At 44.2% G+C, this 27,431-nt stretch overlaps 1 protein-coding gene across 1 annotated transcript in view; it reads left to right on the forward strand.

Moving 5' to 3' along the window:
- Positions 1–27,431, forward strand: part of TTLL12 (tubulin tyrosine ligase like 12) — a 67,610-nt gene that overhangs the window by 21,087 nt on the left and 19,092 nt on the right. The window contains exons 3-6 of the mRNA XM_048825441.2: positions 15,024–15,222; positions 16,256–16,415; positions 17,165–17,298; positions 20,681–20,757. Of these exons, the coding sequence (XP_048681398.1) occupies positions 15,024–15,222; positions 16,256–16,415; positions 17,165–17,298; positions 20,681–20,757 (570 nt within the window). The remainder of the gene's footprint in view (positions 1–15,023; positions 15,223–16,255; positions 16,416–17,164; positions 17,299–20,680; positions 20,758–27,431) is intronic.

The following is a 27,431-nucleotide window of genomic DNA, read 5'->3' on the forward strand; positions in this document are numbered from 1 at the left end:
GGCCGAAAGGCATCTGGGTGAAATGGTATAACCCGGAAGGGGTGGCAAACGCGGTCTTCTCTTTGGACCTGGGATCCAAGGGTATCTGCCAGTACCCTTTGGTGAGGTCTAAAGTGGTGATAAACAGGCCTTCCCGAGCCGGTCGAGGAGCTCGTTGATGCGGGGCATCAGATAGACGTAAAATTTTGAGATGGCGTTGACCCTCTGGAAGTCAATGCAAAACGGCCGGCTCCCATCGGGCTTCGGTACGAGGACAACAGGGCTTTGGTACGAGGACGACGGGGCTCCGCCACTCGCTCTGGGAGGGCTCAATAACACCCAGCTCCAACATCGCCTGGACTTCCTCCTCTACGGCCTCCCACATTTGCCTCAGCAATGGCCGGGTTGTCTCTCGAACCACCACCCTGGGCTTCGTCTGGATCACATGGTAGGTGAGCGTAGTCCGCCCAGGTTTCGTGGTGAACGTCTTGGGGAACGCCCTCACTAAGCAGAGTGCCTGTTCTTGCTGCTCGACGGTGAGTGTCTGCTAGCTGGGGTTCACCATTATCCGACTCCTCAGGTGGTTGGGGCCCCAGTTCCGGTTCGGGGGGATATGGGGCCACTATGAGCCCTTCCCAGTCCTGCCAAGGTTTTAAGAGGTTCACATGATAAATCTGCTTTTCCTTACGGCGACCAGGTTGCCGAATCTCATAAGTTACCGGCCCTACCTGGCGGAGGACCTCATACAGACCCTGCCAGCGGGCAAAAAGCTTTGATTCCTCCGAGGGGAGCAGGAGGAGTACTCAGTCCCCTGGCCTGAATGATCGAGCCTGGGCGCTCCGATTGTAGTGTTGCTCCTGGGCTCTTTGGGCGGTGTTTAAGTTCTCCCTCGCAAGCTCACCCGCCCGCGCCAGCCGCCCCTGCAGTTGTAAGACATATTGCGAGAGACCCTGTGTTGCGGACGGGTTGTGTTCCCAAGTCTCCCTCAAGAGGTCCAACACCCCGCGGGGTCGCCGCCCATAGAGGAGCTCAAATGGGGAGAACTTCGTGGACGCCTGTGGGACTTCTCAAATAGCCAGTAGTAAAGGAGGGAGCAACTGGTCCCACTGGCAGAGATCCTGGGTGGGGAAACACTGCAACATCCCCTTCAGGGTCCGGTTGAACCGCTCAACCAATCCGTCAGTCTGGGGATGGTAGACCGAGGTCTGCAATTTCTTAATCCCCAATAGGGCACATACCTGGCGGAACAGCTTAGATGTGAAATTGGTCTCTTAATCAGTGAGTATCTCCCGTGGGAGGCCCACCCTTGCGAAGATCTTCACGAGCTCCGCAGCGATAGTGCGGGCAGTGATACTTCTTAAGGGGATGGCCTCCGGGAAGCGGGTGGCATAGTCCATCAGGACGAGGATGTATTGATGGCCTGCCATGCTTTTTGGGAAAGGCCCGACCAGGTCCATTGCTATCCGCTCAAATGGTACACCTACGACTGGTAACGGGACCAGGGGGGCCTTCCGTACCCCGGCCGGGGCTGCATGTTGGCAGTCCGGGCACGACGCACAATACTCCTTCACCTCACGGTGGACACTGGGCCAGAAGTACCTGGCCAGGACCCTGGCCACAGTTTTTTCCTGCCCTAAATGGCCGGCAGCCGGGATGTCATGTGCAAGCTTCAGGACACCCCGACGATGGATGCGGGGGACCACGAGTTGGGTCCGGACCTCTTGGGTCTGGGGGTCTCGGTCAAGGCGGTAGAGCCGATCGTGGTTGAGTTCAAACCTGGGCCACTGGGTGGTACGCTGCGTCTCCACGACCTCACCATCCACCCGGGCCAGCTGCTCGTAGGCAAACCGGAGTGTAGGATCCTCCCTTTGATCTTGGCTAAAGTCCACCAGGTCAGGAGGGGGACCCGCTATTTCCAGGCCCTCCTGCCCGGGGGTGGGGCCTGGTTCCGCTCCAGGGTCGGAGCTCGAGTCAGGTCCTGTCCTCTTCTCAGGCGGGGCTCCCTCGAACGCCTCTTTGGTGGGTAGGGATTGGAGCATCTCGACGAAGTCTGGCCAGTCCCGGCCCAGGATCACTGGATAGGCGAGAGATGATGCCACCGCCACATTCATTAACTGCGTTACTCCATGCACCGTAATGGGGACCCGCACCGTGGGGTACGATTTTACATCTCCGTGGATGCATTGAATCCGTACTTCCCCGACGGTCCGCTGGGGGTCCAAGAAGAGCGCCTGGCGGACAAGGGTCTGCCCACAGCCCGAATCGACTAGACCCACCACGGGGACCCCGGCGACTTCCATGGGAGCTGTCAGTTTGGCCACAGAGGGCAGACGGGCCCGTCGCTCCCCGGCGCACACCAGGCCAAAGTTGCAGTCCATTGCCGGACAGCCCCGTTGCAGATGCCCATACTCACCACATCGGAAACAAGTTCCTATTTCTGGGCACGCCGGCCGCGTGGGGGCACCAGTGGGGCCACAGAGTGGGCTGGGGCCTGGTGGTCGGGTTAAGCGTCCAGGGCCGGAGAGTGGTGTTGACTCGGGCCGTCGGGAAAACTCGGCCCTGCCGCCTTCTGGTCGTCGGGTATGGTGGGGTGCATTGGTTTGGGAGGTGGGCCCCCTCCGTTCAAGTTTCTGTGCATTGGGTCCAGGGTTTGGGGGGCGGGTGGCTGGTCCTATCGGGGCCTCAGCCTCGAGAAAGTCCTCCATATGCGCGACAGCTGAGCTCATACTTTGTGGCCGGTGCCTTAACACCCAAGCCCTCCCGTGGGGTGGGAGGATGTGCACGAATTGCTCGAGGATGACCTGTTCTGTCACCTCAGCTGCGGTTCGACGCTCAGGTTGGAGCCATCGGGTACCCGCGTCCTTCAGTTCCTGGGCCACCGCCCGGGGTCTGGCGCCCGATGGGTAGACCTTTTCCCGAAACAGTCGCCAAAAGGTTTCCGGAGTAATGTCAAAGGCATCCAAGATAGCCGCTTTCACACAAGCATAAATGCGGTCCTTATCATCTGGGAGCCCACGATAAGCCTTCTGGGCTAGCCCTGTCAGATATGGGGCGAGGAGTGTCGCCCATTGGTCAGGCGCCCAACCAGCCACTGAGGCCACCCGCTCGAAGATCACTAGGTAGGCTTCTGGGTCATCCTCAGGCCCCATCTTGGCCAGACGGCTCGGTGGGACGGGAGGGGTCGGGGTGGCTGCCCGCTCTGGTTGAGCGCCACCATGGCCCAACCACAGGGTTGCAAGCTGCTGGAAGCACTGGGTTTGTTGTTCCTGGTGCTGGGCCCCCAGGGTTTGGAGCAACTGCTGCTGGTGGGTGCCCAGCTGTTGCACGAGTTGGTGCTGTTGCTGGCTCTCAGCCAGGAACTTGATGATAAGCCTTTCCATCTCCATCTTTCCAATAGGGGAGCTTCAGAGGCGCCCTCGGACTCACCCCTTTCAGCAGGGGTTGGGATCTCCTGCCCGCATTCTCCACCACTTGTGACGGGCGTCGGTCGGTCCTCCGAGCCCCTGGGGCGGTGGAGAGCAGTGGTCTCCATGGCAGGCCTCAGCCCCACCTCCCGGGCGTTGGGGAATTAGCGGGAAGGTGTGCCGGCCGGAGTCAGTAGCGCACCCCTCAGGCAGGGGAGCGCTGGGTAGGGGAACGCAGGCCCACCCAACTCGACTGCGTTCCAGCCCAGGGCCCTGACAGTGGCGGGAGGCGAAGGTCCCGCCACTGGGTCAGTGGGGCAATCCGCACCCGCTGACCAAACACACCCACCCCCCAGTGTAGTTGGGCCCCTGGGCTACTTCCTACCCGGTCTCTCTCAGGCAGGTCGCTCCGGTCCCTCCATCTCCTCCGGGTAATCCACTGCGGGCAGCTCCGGCTCCTCCGGGTAATCCACTGCGGGCAGCTCCGGTTCCTCCGGGTATTCGGCTGCGGGCCACCCCCGCTCCCCCTCGGTATTGGACTCACGCTGGCCCGGGCTGCAGTCAGGCCCCTCCAGGTCCTCTGGGTATTCAGCGGCCGGCAGCCCTGGTTGCCACAGGCCTTCCCCCCCGGTCAGGCTCCTCCTTGCCTAGGGCTTCGCCTGGGTCAGCAGTAGGATCGCAAGGGAGCAGCCTGTGTCTGTCTCCCTCCCTAGTGCTCTCCTCACTGGGCAGAGGGCCTCGCCCTTTGTACTTCCTGTCCCACCCTTCCCCTTCCGGGGATTGGTGGAAGCTTGGCCTGGCCCCGCCCACTCAGGCTCAGAGGGTGGCTCTTTACCCTCTGGTTCGGAGGGGAGCCACCGCGGCTCCCTACAACTTGGTATCACTGAAACCTATGACTTCTTGTTTAATAAGCTTGTCTAACTTTTAATATACACTAATTCAGTACTGTGATTGAAATAAATGTTTGTCAACCCCCAATTAAATTAATGAGCTGAAGTATATTGAGTCTTTAAAGGAGCAACAAACTTCATATCTTCTGGGAATGTGCAGTGATGGGGCTATGCATAGCAGAGACACATCTCTATGGAGCTCAGGGGCTGGAATTCAGTGACTGTTACTGTGAACCTAGGAAAGGTTAAGACTGGTAGAGTCTGGAGGAATTTTCTAGTGAGGAAGACTGGTGTGGGAGGGAGGTGACACACAGCTCACTCTTGCTGAGGCAGCGAGGTAGCACTGTGTCCCAAAGCTCTGGGTGTTACAGGTTGCAAGGATCACTGTTGTCTCTTTAGAATGTAGGAGGGCATGATCAGAAATCAGTATTTACAAACTGGGGAGCAGAGACTACTGGATAGCTAGTTGGTAGTCTCTGTTCTGTTATGAATAGCAGACAGTTGTCCATGATTAGTTACAGTTGTCTTAACAGCAGTTTCATCATTAGAGCCCTGCAAATCCACGGATATCCATTTTATGTCTGTGGATAGCTGCAAATGTGGATATCTGTGGGCCATTTTTGCAGCTCGTGGATTGAATATGGATGCAAATTTTGTATGGCGCAGGTCTCTAAATATAGGATCTCAAAGGCTATATTTCCCCCATGCTGACTTACGCTGCAGAAGCAGCAGCCTTCCTCTCCAATGGACCTGATAGGGCAATGAAGTCTAGAGAGGTTTCCTAAATTGCTTGGCTGCTTAAAACGCCTAGATAGGAGCATGGGGGCTTTTGCTGCCTGTCTTGAGCTATCACCTCCCCTTTCCCTGGATAGGGAGGGGAAGAGGGAATGTAGGATCTCTAAGGTGGGGAAGCAGCCTAAACTTGCCAATGCAGCCCCCCAGCAAAGCATATATTTAATTCTGTTGCCTATTTATTTCTTTAAGCCCTGTTGCTTGTTTGGGGGCTTTGGAGGGGGGAAGCTTCTGCTTTAGCAAGCCTATATTGGCTTCTTTGTGTATGTAATTGCCCATTTATTTAAATGAAGTAGCCTGTAGCTTTGTCATTGAAGTGTGTGGCTTGTTTTTGTCTTGGTGATTGGCAGTGGGCAGTGCCTCCAAAATGAGATTGGCTTGGTTTGGGCTTGCTATGAAAAGGCAGTGCAGTAGTTGTAGACCTGGGAGCATATGTGCTTCACACAACTGCTTCCTGCCTTTTTAGATCTCTAGTTCCAGAAGAGGTGGAAGTACAGCCAGTGTGGCGTAATGAGAGGTTTGTTTCTCGACAAAGCACTGCAACTGGGAACATACAACCTAGAAACCCAAACTGGACAGTCTCTACGTAAAAGAATAAATGGACACAAATCAGACGTCAAGAATTATAACATTCAAAAACCATTCAATCTCTCTGGTCACTCAATTACAGACCTAAAAGTGGCAATTCTTCAACAAAAAAAACTTCAAAAACAGACTCCGAGAGACTGCTGAATTGGAATTAATTTGCAAACTGGACACCATTAACTTAAGCTTGAATAAAGTCTGGGAGTGGATGTGTCATTACACAAAGTAAAACTATTTCCCCATGTTTATTTTTCCCCTTACTGCTCCTCAGACGTTCTTGTCAATTGCTGGAAATGGTCCACCTTGATTATCACGACAAAAGGTTTTTTTGTTTTTGTTTTTTTTTCTCTCCTCCTGGTAATAGCTCACCTTACCTGATCACTCTCGTTACAGTGTGTATGGTAACACCCATTATTTCATGTTCTCTGTGTATATAAAATCTCCCCACTGGATTTTCCATTGCATGGATCCAGTGAAGTGAGCTGTAGCTCATGGAAGCTTATGCTCAAATAAATTTGTTAGTCTCGAAGGTGCCACAAGTACTCCTTGTCTTGTTGCGGATACAGACTTTCATGGCTGCTACTCTGAAACCTGTCCTTATGCAAGGCACTGAATTTAGCCTTATGGAGTGGAAATCCATCACCTTAATGGAAAAAACTCACAGATACAGACAGACATCATCTTCCTTTCCAAATGCAAACAGGTGGACATCATACCAAAAGGACTGAAGGTAAAAAATCCATTACAATCTACAAACCACACAGACTGTGCTGACAGATTGTGCCACACGCACTCAAAGAAACTGCGGAACCGCCTGATCAACATCCTATACAGCAAATGGGAAAAATTAAGAATGAGCTCTCAAAACTGGATATTCTCCTTTAAAAAAAAAAAAAAAACCAACCCTCCGCACAAACTTTCTCGTGGCTGGACTTTACAAAAACTAGACAAGCCATTTACAACACACGCTTTGCTTCCCTACAAAAGAAAAAGGACACTAAACTACAACATGCCACAAGGGGCCACAACAGTGGTTCCCTTAACCCACCCAGCAATATTGTTAATCTATCCAGCTATACTTTTAGGACAGACGCTTCTGCTGGGCTATCTCAGGGCCTCACCTTCTGCCCTTCCACCCCCACAAACATGATACAGTTCTGGGGTGACCTAGAATCCTATTTTCAACATCTCCGACTCAAGGAATATTTCCAACACACCTCTGAACAACATACTAATCCACAGAGATTCTCTATGTAGAAGTCCAGTCTGTTGTTTTGACCTTCAGGAGGAGTCCACCCAGAATCCTTCCTACCAACACTACAAAAAGAAGGATTCTGGGTGGACTCCTCCTGAAGGTCAAAACAACAGACTGGACTTCTACATAGAGTGCTTCTGCTGACATGTACGGGCTGAAATTGTGGAAAAGCAGCATCACTTGCCCCATAACCTCAGCCGTGCAGAACACAATGCCACCCGCAGCCTCAGAAACAACTCTGACGACATAATCAAAAAGGCTGACAAAGGAGGTGCTGTCGTCATCATGAATAGGTCGGAATATGAAGAAGAGCCCGCTAGGCAGCTCTCCAACACCACGTTCTACAAGCCATTACTCTCTGATCGCACTGAGGGTTACCAAAAGAAACTACACCATCTGCTCAAGCAACTCCCTGAAAAAGTACAAGAACAAATCTGCACAGACACACCCCTAGAACCCAAGCAGGGCTATTCTGCCTGCTAACCAAGATCCGTAAAGCTGGAAATCCTGGATGCCCCATCATCTCAGGTATTGGCATACTGACAGCAGGATTGTCTGGCTATGTAGACTCCCTCCTCAGGCCCTACGCTACCAGCACTCCTAGCTGTCTTCGAGACACCACTGACTTCCTGAGGAAACTACAATCCATCGGTGATCTTCCTGAAAACACCATCCTAGCCACTATGGATGTAGAAGCCCTCTACACCAACATTCCACATAAAGATGGACTACAAGCCATCAGGAACAGTATCCCCGATAATGTCACAGCAAACCTGATGGCTGACCTTTGTGACTTCGTCCTCACCCATAACTATTTCACATTTGGGGACAATGTATACCTTCAAATCAGCGGCACTGCTATGGGTACCCGCATGGCCCCACAGTATGCCAACAATTTTATGGCGGACTTAGAACAACGCTTCCTCAGCTCTCATCCCCTAATGCCCCTACTCTACTTGCGCTACACTGATGACATCTTCGTCATCTGGACCCATGGAAAAGAAGCCCTTGAGGAATTCCACCCTCATTTCAACAACTTCCATCCCACCATCAACCTCAGCCTGGACCAATCCACACAAGAGATCCACTTCCTGGACACTACAGTGCTAATAAGCAATGGTCACATAAACACCACCCTATACCGGAAACCTTCTGACCACTATGCCTACCTACATGCCTCCAGCTTTCATCCAGACCACACCACACAATCCATTGTTTACAGCCAAGCTCTACAATACAACCACATTTGCTCCAACCCCTCAGACAGAGACAAACACCTACAAGATCTCTATCAAGCATTCTTACAACTACAATACCCACCTGCTGAAGTGAAGAAACAGATTGACAGAGCCAGAGGAGTACCCAGAAGTTACCTGCTACAGGACAGACCCAACAAAGAAAACAACAGAACGCCACTAGCCATCACCTTCAGCCCCCAACTAAAACCTCTCCAACGCATCATCCAGGATCTACAACCTATCCTGAAGGATGACCCATTACTCTCACAGATCTTGGGAGACAGGCCAGTCCTTGCTTACAGACAGCTCCCCAACCTGAAGCAAATTCTCACCAGCAACCACACAACAGAACCACTAACCCAGGTACCTATTCTTGCAAGAATTAACTTTAAGCTTGAATAAAGACTGGGAGTGGATGGGTCATTACACAAAGTAAAATTACTTCCCCATGTTTATTCGCACCCCCTCCCACCCCACTGTTCCTCACATGTTCTTGTCAACTGCTGGAAATGGCCCATCTTGATTATCACTGCAAAAGGTTTTTTCTCTCCTGCTGGTAATAGCTCACCTTACCTGATCACTCTCATTACAGTGTGTATGGTAACACCCATTGTTTCATGTTCTCTGTGTATATAAAATCTCCCCACTGTATTTTCCACTGCATGCATCCAATGAAGTGAGCTGTAGATCACAAAAGCTTGTGCTCAAATTTGTTAGTCGCTAAGGTTCCACAAGTACTCCTTTTTTTCTTTTTGCAGATACAGACTAACACGACTGCTACTCTGAAACCATTTAATGCAGCATCTACTCCACCACTTCTGCCTAAGGGAAACGAAATCCACTGACGAGAGATCTCCGTAGTACAAGAGAGATTCAGGGCTAAGTTTTTAGTCCTCACACTTATGCAAATTGTCCTATGCATCGGTGAAGGCATAATTTGAGCAAGAGCTGACTCTTGAGTTGACAGGATAGGCTCCTTTAATGATGCTTACGGGGTGCACAGCAGAATAAATAGCAAGAGGCACAGAAAGCTTATATGACTGCATGAGGCACCTTTGTACAGTAACTCCTCACTTAAAGTCGTCCCAGTTAACGTTGTGTCATTGTTACATTGCTGATTGTCAAGGTTCCTTTCCCACTCTGAACTTTCGGGTACAGATGTGGGGACCTGAATGAAAGACCCCCTAGGCTTATTCTTACCAGCTTAGGTTAAAACCTTCCCCAGGGTATGAACTTTGCCTTGTCCTTGAACCGTATGCTGCTACCACCAAGCGTTTTAAACAAAGCATAAAGAAAGAGCCCACTTGGAGCCTTCTTCCCACAAAATATCCCCCCAAGCCCTATGCCCCCTTTCCTAGGGAAGGCTTGATGATAATCCTCACCAATTGGTACAGGTGAACAGAGACCCAAGCCCTTAGATCTTAAGAACAATGAAAAATCAATCAGGTTCTTTTAAAAGAAGAATTTTAATTAAAGAAAAGGTAAAAGAATCACTTCTGTAAAATCAGGATGGTAAATACCTTACAGGGTAATCAGATTCAAAACAGAGAGAATCCCTCTAGGCAAAACTTTAAGTTACAAAAACAGGAATATACATTCCAACCAGCACAGCTTATTTTACCAGCCATTAAACAAAAGGAAATCAAACGCATTTCTAGCTAGATTACTTACTAACTAAACAGGAGTTGTGAGGCTGCATTCCTGATCTGTTCCTGGCAAAAGCATCACAGGGACACAGACCCTTTGTTCCCCCCTCCAGATTTGCAAGTATCTTGTCCTCTTATTGGTCATTTTGGGTCAGGTGCCAGCGAGGTTATCTTAGCTTCTTAACCCTTTACAGGTGAAAGGGTTTTGCCTCTGGCCAGGAGGGATTTTATAGCACTGTATACAGAAAGGTGGTTACCCTGCCCTTTATATTTGACACTGATCAATGAGGGAACATGCTCATTTAAAGTTGTGCAATGCTCCCTTATAACGTCGTTTGGCAACCGCCTGCTTTGTCCACTGCTTGCAGGAAGAGCAGCCCATTGCAGCTAGTTGGTGAGGGCTTGGAACCAGGGTGGACCAGCAGCCCCCCTAGCAGTTCCCCGCTCCCCTAAGTTCCCTGTGCGGCAGCTGCCCAGCAGGCTACCAATTGCCGGCAGTTCAGCTGTCCCTCCCCGCACTGCCATGTGCTGCTCCTGCCTTCTGCCTTGGAGTTGCTCCCGGGAGCCTCTTGCTTGCTGTGTGTGGGGGGGGGGCTAATGTCAGGGTGTCTCCCTCCCCCTGCTCCTGCACCCCGCTTACCCCATCTTCCATCGAGCGGGGGGACACAAGACAGGGCTCGGACGGAGGGAGCTTCCTGTCAGCAGCTACCGTTTCAGCTTGCTAATTAACTTAAAAAGGTAATGTACTTAAGAGTGGCGTCAACGTACTTAAAGGAGCAATGCACATCTCTCTCTCTTTCTCTCACACACACAGGGTGTGTGTCTCTGTCTGCCATGCTGTCTCCCCTCCCTCCATTCGTGCTGCCTTTTAGAGTGTGAGGCTACATTAACAACAATGGGTTAACCCTTGAGGGTTCAGCCAATTGCTAGTTCATCATTTAGCAATAAGGCGTCCCCTACGATGTATCCCATCCTCTGACTTCACCACCTCAATCAAGCTTCACAATCATCATTGCTGTGTACCAGTATTAAATTGTTTGTTTAAAACTTATACTCTGTGTGTGTGTGTAATAAAATATAGTCTTTTGTCTGGTAAAAAAAATTTCCCTGGAACCTAACCCTCCCTATTTACATTAATTCTTATGGGGAAATTGGATTCGCTTAACTTTGTTTCACTTAAAGTTGCATTTTTCAGGAACATAACTACAACGTTAAGCGAGGAGTTACTGTACTATATATACTACCTTACCTCCACAGTATTCTGTATCTTATGCAATTCACCTTGTATGCTGCACTCTGTACCATGCACTCTATGGCTTGTAACATGCAATTTGCACCCTATGTACCCCATTTATTCAGATTCAGCTAATACTGGTGAAAATTCACTTTTCTTTTCTTGTTTCTTTTTTTTTTTTTAATCATGTTGTCGGTTCGTCAGCTCAAATTGAAATTGTCACTGTTGCATCACCCCTCTGCACTTCCTTGCCAGTTGCCATCAGAAAAGTTTCCACATTCTGAATTTGAAAAGCCAGTGGTCAATGGAGAAAGAAATTGGAAAGAAATAAATTAAGTGCTGGTGCATAGAGTTTGAAGGGAAATGAGAGGCAAATCATCAATTTGGCATACATTCAGATGCCATTTTAATGAAAAGGGAGATACTGTGTCTGTATGTGTTGCATGTGTCACGCAAAATAATTTGTACTTTTAGTAGCCATAAAACCAGTACTTCAAAATTATTTAAACATAACCTGATTCTGGTCTACATTATTTATTATTTAAACATAAATAATGTAGACCATTAAACATAAATGTAGACCAGCATCAGGATCCAGTTTGCTGAAGATATTTACCAAGCAATGTGTCATTATCACATGAGACATGAAGACAAGTGTGACTCAGGAATTATTGAAGTGTGTAGCAACAGATGTAAGACCTTTCGAGGTAGTCCGTGGCAAGGGCATATTCTCAGTGTTTGATTAACATGGCTGCCAGATATGGTCAGATGGATGCATGTGTACATACCATAACGTTAGCCCTGCATGCTGCACTTTGGCATAAGAAAAAAGAAAACAAATCTGAAGCTGGAGCTGAAAAACATGCTTGGCACAGTGAGTGGAGGGGGTTACCCTCGATCTGTGGATGATTACAGAAAGGTTGCATATTTGGGAGTAACTGTTTGTTACATACAGTCACAACATGGTGGAGCGGGTGCTTTGTGTGACTCGGTTTGAGAGCAGGAAACCAAAAACTGCAGAGAACATTCGATCTGCTGTTTCTTGGGCACTCAGAAGATTTATTTTTTATATATACACAGCAGTACCAACCCAATGGTTTTCGTTATGGCCCGGGGAGCGAACATGGTTGCAGGCGTCGAGTCCTATGTGCAAATTAGCTGCTCAGTGCACATTATAAATACCATACTTGAGCAACAGAAAGAGGAAGCAGTGACCAAACTGATCCACACATGCTGAAATCACGTTACTTCAGGAGATCTGCACTTCAAAGCAGACTGTAGAAGTCTCCAAAAGGAGATATAGCAACACAATGGAACAGCAAACTACTCCTGTTTAAGATAATTGCGGTGCAGTGGAACAGCATCTATGAAATTCTGACAGAAAAGGGGGATACTCAGCTCATTGATAGCATTGACCACAAGACCTTAAGCACCTTAATAGAGTTCCTTCAGCCCTTCAAGGAACCATCGGATATGCTAGAGCAGTCATCACAGCCCAGTCTCCACATGGTGCCCATTTGGTACAAAAGGCCAAAAACTCATCTCCATCTTTCCACCACTGATGTAGATAGTCTGTCAACCCAAACCCAGCCTTGCAATGTCTCATGGAAATGGAGCCCGTGCACAGAGTAGTGGTTTTTCTGCACCCACAAATGAAGGGGCTGAAAGTTTTCACTGAAGAGGAGAGACAGGAAGTTTATCAAGAGACCAAGAAGAATGTCTCATTGCAGCAGAGAAATATTCCTGCAATTAATCTTATTCTGCTTTCATCAGCTACACAGAGGCCATCACCAAAGGAAACAAAATCGTCACCTACAGAGTTTTGAGGATTTGGATAGCGATTTGTGGAAGTGACAATGAGCAAGTGTCAGTGTATCCCCCGAAGCTGACCAAGAATGGAGATGTACAACTGCTGGATTGGTGGAGACAACACAAGCACAACTTTCCCCTTCTCAGCCGAGTTGCACGGTTTTGTGTGTTCTATCCCAGCAGCCAGTGCACCCTCCCAGAGAGCCTTCTCAGTACCTGGGCACACAATTAATGAGAATCACACTTCACTTAAGCCAGAAACTCTGGATGATTTAATGTTTTTACACAGTAACGTTTCAAAGAAAATCAGCTGTCCCAAGGAAGACCTCTAAAATGAAGTCCCGCAATTCAGGGCAAGTAGATAATTAAGCACTGCAGGGCTTGTATTGAAAAAGGTGAGCCCTGCACAAATTAAGCATTGTCTGGGCAGCCGGAGAGCACCTTCACCGCAGTCCTGCACCCATATAGGGACACTGACCTGGAGTCAGGGAACACCTGCCATTGTTGTTCCTCTAAAGTTAGTATTTATAAATCCTATTTATAAATAGTATTTATAAATTCTAACACTGGCTCAAGTAGGCAGACGCATAGTGAAGGAAGGTACTAAAAGTCCATCACATTTATAAATTTACTCAGACATCTAAATTCTGATATTCAACCCCCCCAGCTATTATAGTCTTGTGCTTCTCTTGAGTGTAAACTACCAACTTGTTGAACTGTGTGTGACTGGATTGGGACCAGAACGTTCACACATTTGTGACCTAATCAGAGTTTTGAAACTAGGTTTCCAAGGGTGAGATATTAAAGTGCCGCCTCTAACCTCTCTCTTTTTCTTTTAATTTAAAAGCTAGGGCTTTTTGTTTTTCAGGGAATATGAGACATAGAAGCCAATAATGTGCATTATATGTGAGAGTTAAATGTTTGGTTTGGTTTTCCTCAAGAATCTCTTTACTTAGTAGAACTCTGAAAGGAATCAAACCAGATCAGTGTGAGAGAGAGTGTTCTAACCAAAGGCACGTAAATATTTCCCATTTTAAAACAAGTCATTCTACTAATCCTTTGTGATGAACTTCCTGCAATCCAAAAGAGGGCACTGATGGTCAGGTGATGCCACGTTGTTTCTGAGGTGTTAGAGCAAGACTTTGAAAGCAATCAATGAGATATGGACACCTAATTTACTTGAACACTAGTGGGAATTTGATGTTCATGACTCTTGAGCGGCTTATAAAAATAGACTGAGATTTCTAGTAAGTGGGATTGAGTTGTGCTCCTGTATTTCTCTCTTTTTGTAGTGTCTGAGGTTGTTTGAGCAACGTGCTCTTACCCAGTAGTTCCATAATCAGTCAATCAAATACGTTTATTAAATAATGTGTTCCAATTGTGGGCATAGGCTTGGGAGAATTCAATTTTTTTAAAATAATTTTGAATGATAATATCAGTGTTTATTTTTAAGCATTTTTGTTCTATTTTTAGTGATTGAAATTTTCACAGTTATGGGACATTGTGGTGTGTTCCGGACAGTACGGGGTAGGCCAATATTTAATAACATTAGACACTGGGACTCAAAGTTTATAGCCGTTAAAACACAGATTGTCAGTATCACATGTCAACATATACAAAATAAATATCCTTAAATCAAACTAAGTTCTTCAGCAACATTTTTCTTTCCTTGCTTATCTGTACATTTCAGTTATTCTAGATGAAAATTTTTTATGTTGGTTTGTGTGTATATGGTGAAATTGACATTTACCAATAAAAATCTAATCCTGTCAAACCTAATATGTAACACTTTCCTTTTTCAAACATGAATTACTCTTCACAGGCTCGTTGGAAGGTGAGCACTGCTCGCTCCATTTTATAGACTGGGGGAGAGCGGGCAGGCAGGTTGGTGTATCAGAGGCCTCAGAGGAAATCCAGGATTGTAAACTGAGTTTCTCTTTCTGTACTTGAACTTTCAACCATACTTTTTATGGAAATCATAGTTACTGTAAGTACACTTAGTGCAGCTGAGGGAATACTAGGAAGATAATCCTACTTCTAGTGATGCAAAAAAACTCATTTTGGTGAAGAAATAACTTGGCTGTTAGGCTGTGCTTTCTTGCAGAAGGCTCTTCTCAACAAATGCATCTTGTTTTGTATGTGTGTAGACAAGAAGCTTATTGTTGTAACATTACTAAAATTCTATCCTTAGCATTTTCCTTATCGACCATGCCTGGACATACCGTGTTGAACATGCCCGCCAGCAGCTGTTGCACGTTCCCGGTCTGCTTCACAGAATGGCAAACCTCATGGGAATAGACTTTCATGGAGAGGTCGCGGATGAGGGAGCTATTGAGCAGGTGTTGCAAGAAATGTGGAAATACAACCAGACATACCAGCTGTCTCAAGGGGTAAGTGACTCCTTTAATCAAGAATATTGAACTGCTCTGCTGGATCCTGAATTTAATCATACCCATACATGGATAACTAATACAGATGTCTCTCTCCAATATAAAAACACTCCTTTTTGAGCCATTTAAGAATGGACTGCTGCTCAGAAGAGGGATAGCAAGTGCCTTGCAATTGTAAAAAGCAGTGACAAGCTGCCAACATTTTAACAAAGGGGTACCCATAAAGGTTTCCCTCTTAAACTATGACAAGTTTCATGTAACAAGGAAGCGCATTCAGCAAAGAAGAGGAGTTAGAAGAATGAGAAATCTGTTGGCTGTTTTTCCTTTCTTAAACATTTTCCTTTAATTTACAAGAGAATAAACTCTCTATTATAACAAAATAAGGCAACATACAGTTAAGCGAGCAAACTTGCGTTAAGTGCGTTTGTTAGCAGTCAGTAATCATACATTGTTTGTAAACTACAATGTGTGTAGGTGTTCTGATAGATACTATGGTGAAGTATGCTGACAAACAAAGCTGTGAAAGGGAATATTAGGATAACTCACTTCTTTAAGTGTTGTGTTTTTTTGTTTTTTTTTTTAAACTTACTCTTCTGGGATGCAGGGTGGCCTAGAGGATAGAGCAGGGGACTGGAACTCGGGAGATCTGGGTTTTATTCTTGGTTGGGCCACTGGCCTGCTGGGTGACCTTGTGCAAGTCACTTGACCTCTCTGTGCCTCAGTTTCCCCATCTGTAAAATGGGGATCATGATACTGACCTCTTTTGTAAAGCACTTCAAGATCAACTGATGAAAGGCACTATATGAGAGCTAGGTATTATTATTACTATTCTACACTTTCTGCTAATCCAGAATTGTCTTAACTTTCATACTATCATCAGTTCTTTTTTCACTGGAAAATCGTTAAATCTTGGTCAGTTGAAACAGAGCACAGTAGTATGGCTTTAGCGTGAGCCCCTAACCCCTTCTTTCTTGCGGCATTCTTTTAATAGCATGATGTGTAAGGGGTGTCTTTCTTCCCCGCTCCCTCCCAGACTGCAGAAGAGAAGGTTCCTGTCTGGTATATTATGGATGAATTTGGATCCCGAATTCAGCATTCAGATGAGCCTACCTTTGCAACAGCACCTTTGTTTTACATTCCTCAGCAAATTGCTTACACTGTTCTCTGGCCGTTAAGGGATCTTGAAACTGGTGGTAAGTGTCTGTACATCAAGTAAGTTATCTGTTTTTATCCAAAGTTTGGAACTCAGCTGAATTTACATACCAAACCAATTCTAGCTTACCACAATTCTGGTATAAACTTAAACCACCCCCACCCTCCCAACACCCTGCGTGTCTTTTAAAACACTAATACCTCTACCTTTTCAATGGAAAACCATATGATAGATATAACTTCTCACTCGCATCGTGACTCGCATTAAAGAGGATGCGGAGGCCCTCCTCTGCCCAGGAATAATGTTGTTGTTGTTAGAAAGAATTGGAGAGTTTCTCTTCGTTGTCCATCTGAACTGCTTTCGTTAGACAGCAGTGGATACAAAAATTACACAAACTACATTACAGGGACATTCTGTGCTTTACTTCGCAGCTTAAATAAAGTAAGGAAATGACAGATTTAAAACTGCGCATGTAGCCTTAATTTGGTGCCCGTCATCTGTCCTGTGCACTGAATGAGGCAGAGCTCCTGGGGGGAGGAAAATTAAGATTTGAACATATAGCTAACACTATCAGAATGCATACACAGGGAGCAGCCTAAGTAACATTTTAAATTACACATTTTAACAAACTACATTTTTTTTTTTTTAATCATTGCAGTTGTCACATAATTTATGGTTTAATTATGTCATTTGCGTGAACGTGGTATGGGAAGATTGTTGTTGGAAAATGACTAGCAACCCTACAATTACTTTTATATCCCATTTCCCCCCCCCCCCCCCCCCCGGTAGAGGAAGTGACTCGTGACTATGCCTATGGGGAAACTGATCGCTTAATCCGGAAGTGTATGTTGTTGCCGTGGGCGCCTACTGAGGTATTGGATGTTAACTATTCTACCCCAGAGCCATCAGAAGATCACTACCAGGTATAATTGTAATGAATCTTTGCTTTTAGGGTCTCTTTTATTAGGATGATAGCTTAAAACCTGGAATTGCTTTGGTTTTGTTTCTCTTCCTGACTGCAATATGAAGTATTAAGATTTCATAATCTAAAATATTGCCTTATATAAATTTTAAATCCTATATAAGACAAAGGAGATGTAGTGAAGCCAGAAATAAAAATATATAGCAGTTCTAAAACTAAAACATTAGTGACTTGCCACATCTTGCAGTTCCCTTTGCTATCTCCCATCCAAACAGAGGCACAGAGTAGTCTAGTTCAAAGGCTTCTGACATGCCGTAAACCAAATTATGTGAAATTCATCATGCTAATTCAGCAGTTGGAGAAATTGCTAAATAGGTTCGTCCCGATTGGATTTATTGTTACAGAATATTTGGTCAATCCCGTAATATAGGAAGATTAATCTTTGTATGCAAGGAACAAAATCTTATTTCCAGCCTCATTATTCATTTTATGTTACAATTCTAAACCAATTAAATACTACAGCAGGGACAACATTTCCAAGATGATGACTCTGCTTTTCAATGATCTTTCCCACAAATACTTCCCTTTTGAGCTTGTGTGCTGTGACAAAGAACTTGGTTATATTGTAAGGGTGTGAAGTGAATGTTCTCTTTTGGCCAATAGGGCTGCAAAAAAATGTGCCAAGACTTTCCAAAACAGGAGCCTAACTTTTATGCATCTGTGGAAACTGTTGATTGGTCAGAGGGTGGATTGATTTTAATCATGGTTTAAATCAGCTGTTGGGAAACTTTTGATTGAAATAATTTATTTTAATCATGTTTTGCATTTATACTGCTTTTAAGAAAATAACTTATCCCATTTAAGAGAGGCTGAATCTTATTGGTGAATAACAATTTAAAAATGTTAATTTGCAACTAAACATAACCTTTACACTAAATCTGGTGCTATTTTTTGCTAACCAGGAAAATATGTTATATCTATGTGTGTTTATTTAAGCAATTGTATAGTTTATCTTTTTACTAGATTAATATTTTACTTTTTCATGTTCAGTTTGGATGGAAATACTAAATCGATTAAAAATGCACAGAACAGTGTGTGTGTGTTTTGGGTTTGTGGGGTTTTTTAATTATTAAATTAAATAAAGCTACCTTAAATATGGGGGATACATAATCTCTGTGATAAGGAAAAAGAAAAGTTTATCAAAGTATGTTTTGCATTTAAAACTAATTTATTAAACAAAGGAAGTAATATTGGTAACTAGTGACCAGTCAGAAACCAGATTAGTCTGTTTCCACCCAAACAAATGAAAATACCAAAAATATTCAGTCTCTTATTACATATGTCAGGCTTTTTTGAGGGGACAGTATTTGTTTTTGGAGGGCTGTATTTTCTTGGTTTAGAGACTAGGAGCAACATTTCACTTTTAATTTTGATAATGTTTGCTTTTTTGGGCAAAAGTGCCTTGAGCTCAGTATAAGGCATTTCTGTGCACAGTTTAATTCGGTTTTATAATGATCAGGTTAAGTTAGAGAAGTAGCATTTCTTGCAACTGGTTGTCATTTTATCTGTGACAACGCAGTACATCTTTACAAGAGAGATGACCTTTAGATCCCAGTTATTCTCTTTTCCGTCTCATTCTGGTACCCACAAGAGTTGTCATGGGAACAGTTGACCGAAGCACAGGCCGCGTGAGTGCATGTTGCATTTTCATACCAATCAGTTTGATGAAATACCAGTGCAAAGTAACTCTGGGTGCTTGATGACCATCCTGTACACCAAGATAGGACACCATCCATTTTATGCAGCCAAGCAAAATTTAGAGATGAGTGCAAAATATCTGAAAACCTCCCTGAGCACATTTGCAACTCATATTTTACATAACAAAATATTTTTACAAATAACTTCACTCACAGTTTCTCCAACTTGAAAATATTTTATTTATAATATGTAACTAACCACTTACAGTTCATTAAACTTTTATGGCATCTTACTTTACTGAGGTTTCCTTCAAATTCTGCTGCATAAATTTACAATAATAATCTGTCCTGTCTTGAATCAGAAGGCCAATTTCCCCTTACATTGATCTGAAAGGCTTTAATATTTTGTATAGGAGCGTCACAGACATGATGCTTCTAACACAGAAGCATGTGGCTGGTGGATCACTAATCATCTCACTGTTACCCACTACTAACAGTACAACAAAGTAAACAAAAAAGCTATAACTTAAACTGGAATATTATTAACACTGAGTAATTTGATTTCTGTAACAGTATTTTGAAGTATTTTAAAAGCAGAAGATTACAATTTAAAGTGCAGACTTCTTTCTCACTGGGCAGTGAAAACAAGAAGTAATTTATATTCCTGCAATCCAGTCTCTTTTGGAGATAGATAGGTAGGGTTCTTGTTTAGGCTTTTTGTTTGCATCTTTTAATTATAAGTAATTGAATCCCCAGCAACAATAATTTTAAGGAATAGAATCCTGTATCTGAACTAGATTTCCTGTCCCAGCAGTGTCCTATGTTGGAACAGCATCAGTGTATAATCTCCATTTTCAAGAGCTGCTGTAACTGTATCCAAAGGAACTAATTCATAGGTGCAACTGCTCCAGTTGCATGAGAGACCCTTTGCTTCTCATCCCAGATATCCCACACAGTTCCTTTGATGCAGGTTGCTGCAATGAATGGAGTGTGGCAATTTGTATTTTACAGTCAAATATGCCAATGACATCATGGATGGGGTTTTCCAAAGCACTCCGTGTTAGTCTACCACTAATGCCTTTGAAGTCAGTGATAAAATTCCCATTTATTTTAATAGGAGCAGAGTTAGGTCAACACAGCCTTCTGATATTCTGGCTGCCTCCCCAGTTTACAGTACATTAAACCATCATTTATGCAGTTAAGCTATACCTTGGCTGTCTTTTTAAAAAAAAAAAAAAATCAATTTTTCTCAAATTCCCTTAGGACTCAAATTTATCTTTTGCTAAAAGACAATGTAATTGGCCAAGTGTGCAAGGGAACTTCTATCTAACCTGATGCTAATTTTTTATTTTTTTAATTTATTTAAATATAGGAGTGGAGAAAGGAGGAAGGATGAACTCTGAAGTGTTTGTGCTTCAGGGAAACTTCTATATGCCAACACTAATAAAACATCCAAGCACTGTTTTCCGTCCCATTGAATTTTTTACCTCTTGCATTTTTGTTAATTTTAATTATTTCTTTTTCACAGCTTCTCTGTTTCCATGCACTTTTAAAAAAAAAAAATCAATTCAATTTTGGCCTAAATTACTGTAGATGTTCCTTTAACACGTTAAGATTGTGAGGTTTGATGGAAGTTTTCTCACTCTATTTAACACAAACTTGTTTGTTTTTTCTTTTGTTTTTTAGGCTATTTTAAACAAAAACAAGGAGAAACTGCCTGTGGCTATAAATCCACCAGTTTATGACAAGAATAAAATTTTCAAGTATGTATCTACAAACAAAATGCCTTTAAAATGCTTCCTGACCAGGACAGGTGCAATGTATACAACCTGAATAGGAGGCTTATCCTTTCCGGAAGGTTGGCATAGGTGCTGGGGGTGCTGCCACAACCCCTGGCTTGAAGTGGTTTCCATCACGTACAGGGTTTGCAGTTTGGTTCAGTGGCTCTCAGCACCCCCACTATACAGATTGTTCCAGCACCCCTGCACAGGTGACATTATATACAGCTACGTGCTTGATCCACGCTTGGGATTCTGACTGCAGGACTTTCTAGTTCCTTGGTTGGAATCTGTCTAGGAGCAATGGATATTGCCACCTTTATAATTTTTACTCTGAGTTTTAGATTCTTGAAGAGATGCCACCTTCAGGATGAAGGGAATTTAGCACAACATGTTGGTGCTGGGGATCTCTATATTTTATTTATTTTAACTAGTGAATTGAATGTCCATGGGGAAAATTTTAAGTCTTCAGTCTATTCACAGAGCAAGTACAGCAGCAGTGGTACAAGTTTCCCCGTGCTGTCTCATTGGATTAGACCATGCACATTCCATTTCTGATCTCTTCAGTTGCCCCTGTTACCAAAGTGTCACATTTAAAGCTGGTCAGTTTTTATATATATATATATATATATAATATATTTTTTTTTTATTTCAACAAAATTTTGGGGAGAATACAGGTATTTTTCCCCCACCTCCCTCCCGCTTTTCCAACTGTCTTTGGGATATATTCCTTTCAGTACAACAGCGGCAGAAATGGCCCTAATCCTTCAGAGGAGGGCTGGAGGAAGGACCTGGTTGTGAAAGGTGGTTTAATAGGGTTTTAGAACAGGGTCAAAAAGTATGGTGGCATTGGGTGCTCGAGGGAATAGCTCTTAGCCATAGCCCCCACTCCAGTATAACGTGTGCTTCTGCAACGGATTTGCCATTAAACTTCTTGTATGATTTCAGTATTTGAGACCAGCCACCCAACCTCAATAGAATGAAAGGATCTTTTCAGTAAGTTATATAAGCATATCTCTTAATTATGGGCCATACAGTGGGATGCACAAACCTAAAGGACAAACATGGGAATTGTCATCTCTTCAGTTAGAAGCCCAGCCCGTTATTTGGGGGGTTTTGCTATACAGATCCATAGGCTAGCTTTTTTTTTTTTTTGCTGAGGAGAGATGATTATAGAGCGTCTATTTTTCAAGTTGGGCTTCCCCCAGTTGTTCAGTTGTCCAGACACAGTTGAACTCTCATGTTGGAAAACCTGCAGAGGTAAGCAAGAGTTTTTCTCAGTGGGATTGCTGCTGCATGTAGGCAAGTGAAAATTAGAGGGGCAGAATATGAAGTATAGCAAGGATACGGACAACAATAACATTGCTTTGTATACCAGCTGTCTTTTCCGTACTAGAACTTCCATACACCGCCTCTCTTTCCCCAAGGTAAATGTTAGTTAAATGCCATTCACAGCAGGAATCCAAAGCCTTGCAACATTTGTGGTACTCCCCTTGGTACTTCTCATTCTTAAGGAATATCACCAGTGCTTGTATCTCTCCCCCCCTCCCCCCCCCCCCAGTCCTTGGTGTGGTCTCTTCTTGACATTAGATAACATCTAAAATAACTTATAACAATCCATCAAAGGCAGAAAGTCTCTGTTCTACATTTCAATCAATTGTAGGATGCAGCTTATTTCATGGGTGGGATAGGCCTGTTGGCATGACAGGCAGCTACATGGTGTGTATGTGAGAGAACTTCCTCCGCTCTGCGAACTGCTATGTGGGCGCTCTGCTTCATGTTGTTGTGGGCAAGGGAGCCTAAGAAGGAATCAGAATCCATATCTTGTTGAGCCATTGACATTTCCCCCCCACCTCAGTGGCTTTCATACACTGTGGAGTGGGTTTATCTCGGGGCTGGAGAGCCTGCAGGCAGTGGCAGCTCTGTATCCATGTAAGCCCTGATGATTGTTGCTGGGAGGAAAATTGGGTGGGCATGCAAAAGCAGAGGGACGTGCAGAGCCCAAATTTGGAGTTTTACATTCTGTGCCCCTTTTGTACAGGGAGGGGTAAAGTTCATATCCTGAAATCTGTTTCCAATCTGAATTTCTAAAAGGTGAATCATCGTCATCTTGCCTCAAAGTAGAGGTAGGACACAGAGCATGGGGAGGTGACAAATGTACAGAACAAATTCTAAAACCGTAGAACAAAGGAAACACTTAAAGAACAGGTTTCAGAGTAGCAGCCGTGTTGTTATGTATTCGCAAAAAGAAAAGGAGTACTTGTGACACCTTAGAGACTAACATTTATTTGAGCATAAGCTTTCGTGAGCTACCGCTTGCTTCATCGGATGCATTCAAATAAATTTGTTCGTCTCTAAGGTGCCACAAGTACTTAAAGAACAAATATTTGTAAAGGGGAGGTTAGTGATTACTGTTTTATGTAGCTTGAACTATTTCTACAGGGAAAATTTTATTCATTGGTGGTTGTCAATGGTTTTTTATTTGTCAAGACAGTTACAAATTTCAGAAACAATGCTGTTGCGTAAATTTCTGGCACATAAAACACCCTTGTGTTAGGTCTGTTCTTTTTCTCTTTGTCTTAAGATCTTTTTCCAGCATTTCTCTTCAGTGCTATCAATCCTCCTTAAAGCTTCCAAAAGTGCTGAAAGAGCTGTCATCAGAAGAAATATTTTTTGTCTTGATCATTCTCTTCAGATTTGAGGTGTAGCAATTTACCCTCAGCTCCAGACCCGTTCTTGGCATCACAGACCTTCATGGAGACTATTTAATTTGCTCAGCGTCAGTGTGTTGGTCCAACATTGTTTGCACAACAACATTATATGGACCAAAACACTGACACTGAGCAAATTAAATTGTCTCCATGAAGGTCTGTGATGTGATAATAAAATGCAATCAATCTTATTCCCTACCCCCTGATTTGTGTTGTGAATATGCAGGCTTTGATATGTTTTGGTGGTGGTAAGGAGGAAATCATTCAGAAAACTCAAATCTGTGCTGCTGCTTACTTTCCTTATTGGTTTTGAAGGATAATGATAAAGCTTCTAAATCAGTCAGATGTAACTTAGAATCATCGAAATGTAGGGCTGGTAGGGACCAGTTGCAGTTAGACATGTATCATAGGCTCCAAAATGAGATTGTGCATTTTTAGTAAGAGGTTTTGCAAATCCTAATACCTACCTTCGCATGCAATTTGAATTTGAAGAAAGGACTGTCATGGAGGTCTGCCTAGTCCAGTATCCTGTTTCTAACCCTGGCCAGTTCCAGATGCTTCAGAGGGAGGCGCTAGATACCCCCTAGTGGACCTTTGTAGAAAACCTGCTCGTTGGGAAGTGTCTTGCAAGTCGCAATAATTGGTTATGCCATTAATTGTGAGGCTGTAATACTTCCTGGTGTGAGAGAGCTAGAGAATATACCAGAGGTACTGGAAGTTTGTCTCTGATGTAATATGAACTGTTTATTAGACTAATTTTTTAAAATCCTGTTACATTCTTGTCCTCAATGGTACCTTGTAGCAGAGAGCTCTATAGTTCAATTATGTATTGTGCCTATAAAAGTTTCCTTTTCAATCTTCAATGTTTTGCCTTTCGATTTCTTTGCATGTCCTCAGACTTCTAGGGAGTGGGGTGGAGCTGCAGCATCTTAAAAACCTGATCTGTTCCACATTTGAAGTGAGTGAAAAGGTCCTGCTCTTTGTGCAGAATTGTCTCCTTTGCAACTAATAGAAACAGACTCATTTGAGTTTGCTGGCTCTAGTAGGCTCCCTGCAATCATTGTCGTCAAAAGGGAGAAGTCCCCTTGAACACACTGTGGACCATTCCTTTGTGTGGCTTTAGTAGTACAGGACTTGTGGTGCTGTATGCATCTTTTAAGAACAACTTGTAATTCCTGGGTTGGATAATATATTCATGAATCTTATGGTTTAGCTCATGCCATTGCCAGAATGATAGGTTAAAGCTGCAAGAGTGAATGTGGTGGTGTATCCAACAGTGGCCCTGACTTCCACCTGCTGTCCTTTCTGCATGGTTCTGGAAAACCATGTTGACTTACGTTTGGGAAAGGAGATACTGGAAAGCTATCCTCCCTACACAGGCTAAAGATGAGGTGGTTGTGTAGTCTGTCGTCTATGGTAGTTGTAAGGTGCATACGTCTGTGGGTAATGGAGTAGAGGGTATGAACTGTTAGATGCCTGACTTTCAACTCCCTTGGTAGTATGAATGTCCTTTGGCCCAGCCCAAACTGGGGACACACTGTATTGTGCTGGGGTATGAATGTCCCTGGTGTCTTCTTAATCTTAAAAGCCCTGGCAAAGCAGAGAGTTTTTTTCGTGAATAGAAGCATCTTTGTGAAGGCACCCAGCTGGCTCAGCAGCCCTGGTGCTCACTGAAAGATACAAGAATGACTTTAAAATAAACGTTAGGTTAGTGGTATCCCTTACAGCAATATCTTCCATGTGTCTGTAAATGTAGGTCAGTGTTATGAACTGTCTTGACAGTGTTCCTTGATAGCTGGACAGTTATTTTTATTTTTATTTTTTTTTTAAAGGATATAGTTTTTGTGCTTAGAGGATTTTTTTTTTTAATCCTCCTCTTAAATTGTGTATGTGGTGGAGGAGCTTACTCTTTAAACCAGAAGTATAGAATAGCCATATTTAGATCAGTACTTGCATTTCCCTGTGATGCAGTACAGTGCGGCGCTTATGCAGACCTATGTGAATTAATGCTCATGGGAAATGGATTTATTAATAGGATACCATGCTGGGAGAAGATGACCCACTTGTCAATTGAATTAATGATTAGCAAAAAGTACATCCAGCTCCTCTGCTGAGGAGAGCAGATGTCTGATGCACAGCTAGCAGCAGAAGTCTATTAAGATTTATTGGAAATACTTTTTTTTTTTTTTTTTTTTTAGTAATGTAGAGGAGACTAGCCAGCCTGACACAATGTTGTCTAGGAGTGACGTGGAATGAAGACTTACTGAATGCATCAGCTGTCACTTGGAAGGGCCAGGCACCTGTTCCCCCTTCCCTTTGAAGTCCAAATGCCTTGTCTTTTGGCCCAGTATTAGCCACCAAATGGAGGAGGAGGAGGATGATCCAAGATGGGTTTCCATTAGGGCTCTCAAGTGATTAAAAAAGATTAATCGCATGATTAATTGTGCAGCTGATAATAGAATACCATTTATTTAAATATTTTTGGGCGTTTTCTACATTTTAAAATATATTTATTCCAGTTACAAGAAAGAATACAAAGTATTCTGGTCACTTTGTATTTTTTATTACAAATATTTGCACTGTAATACAAAAGAAATAGTATTTTTCAATTCACCTAATACAAGTACTGTAGTGCAATCTCTTTATCATGAAAGTTGAATTTACAAATGTAGAATTACAAAAAAAAAACCTCAATCCAAAAACAAAACAATGTGAAACTTTAGAGCTTACAAGTCCACTCAGTCCTACATCTCTTGTTCAGCCAGTCTTTCGGACAAACAAGTTTGTTTACATTTGCAGAAGATAATGCTGCCCGTTTCTTGTTTACAGTGTGGGAATAGGTGTTTGCATGGCACTGTTGTAGTTGGCATTACAACGTATTTACGTGTCAGATATGCTAAACATTTGTATGCCCCTTCATGCTTCAGCCACCATTCCAGAGGGCAAGCTTCCATGCTGATGAGGCTCATTTAAAAAAATAATAATTATTAAATTTGTTGCTGAACTCCTTGGGGGAGAAATGTATGTCTCCTTCTCTGTTTTACCCGCATTCTGCCATATATTTCGTGTTATAGCAATGTCAGATGATGACCCAGCATATGCGGTTCATTTTAAGAACACTTTCACTGCAGATCTGACAAAAATGCAAAGAAGGTACCAATGTGAGATTTCTAAAGATAGCTACAGCACTCAAGCTAAAGTTTAAGAATCTGAAGTGCCTTCCAAAATCTGATCGGGATGGGGTGTGGAGCATGCTTTCAGAAGTCTTAGAAAAGCAACACTCCGATGCAGAAACTACAGAACCTGAACCACCAAAAAAGAAAAATCAACCTTTTGGTGGTAGCATCTGACTCAGATGATGATGAAAATGAACATGTGTCAGTCCTCCCTGCTTTGGATCGTTATCGAGCAGAACCCATCATCAGCATGGACTCGTCCTTTGGAATGGTGGTTCAAGCATGAAGGGGCATATGAATCTTTAGCGCATCTGGTAGTGAGTTAATCACATGAGTAAACTGCTATTAATCAACAGCCCTAGTTTCTTCTTCAAGTGTTTGCTTGTGTCAATTCCATTCTAGGTGTGTGCGCAGCCACATGCACAGTCGTCAAAGTTTTTTGCCTTAGCAGTATCTCTAGGGTCAGTTGTGGTGCCCCCTTGAGTGCCCGGCACCAGAGGGGAAGGGGGCTTCAGGCGAAGGACCTCTGTCAGAGGACATGCCCGCCCCAGAGCTTCACGGGAGTACCACTGTGGTCTGACCCCCTAGCCCAGCCTGGGATCCATCTCCGACTCCTAAGAGTGGCCAGGGACCCTGGCTTCTCTTAGGGCCCTTGTTGCCCGAAGCAGCCCCGATGGCAAAAGAGCAAGCAGGTCATCTGGCACTACAGATGCAGTGGGCAGAGCAGCAGGTTCCAACAGCTAAGGAGCCATCCCCGGATGGGCAAGGGGAA

The sequence above is a fragment of the Caretta caretta genome, chromosome 1 (assembly GCF_965140235.1).
Source record: "Caretta caretta isolate rCarCar2 chromosome 1, rCarCar1.hap1, whole genome shotgun sequence".
NCBI classification, from domain to species: Eukaryota; Metazoa; Chordata; order Testudines; family Cheloniidae; genus Caretta; species Caretta caretta.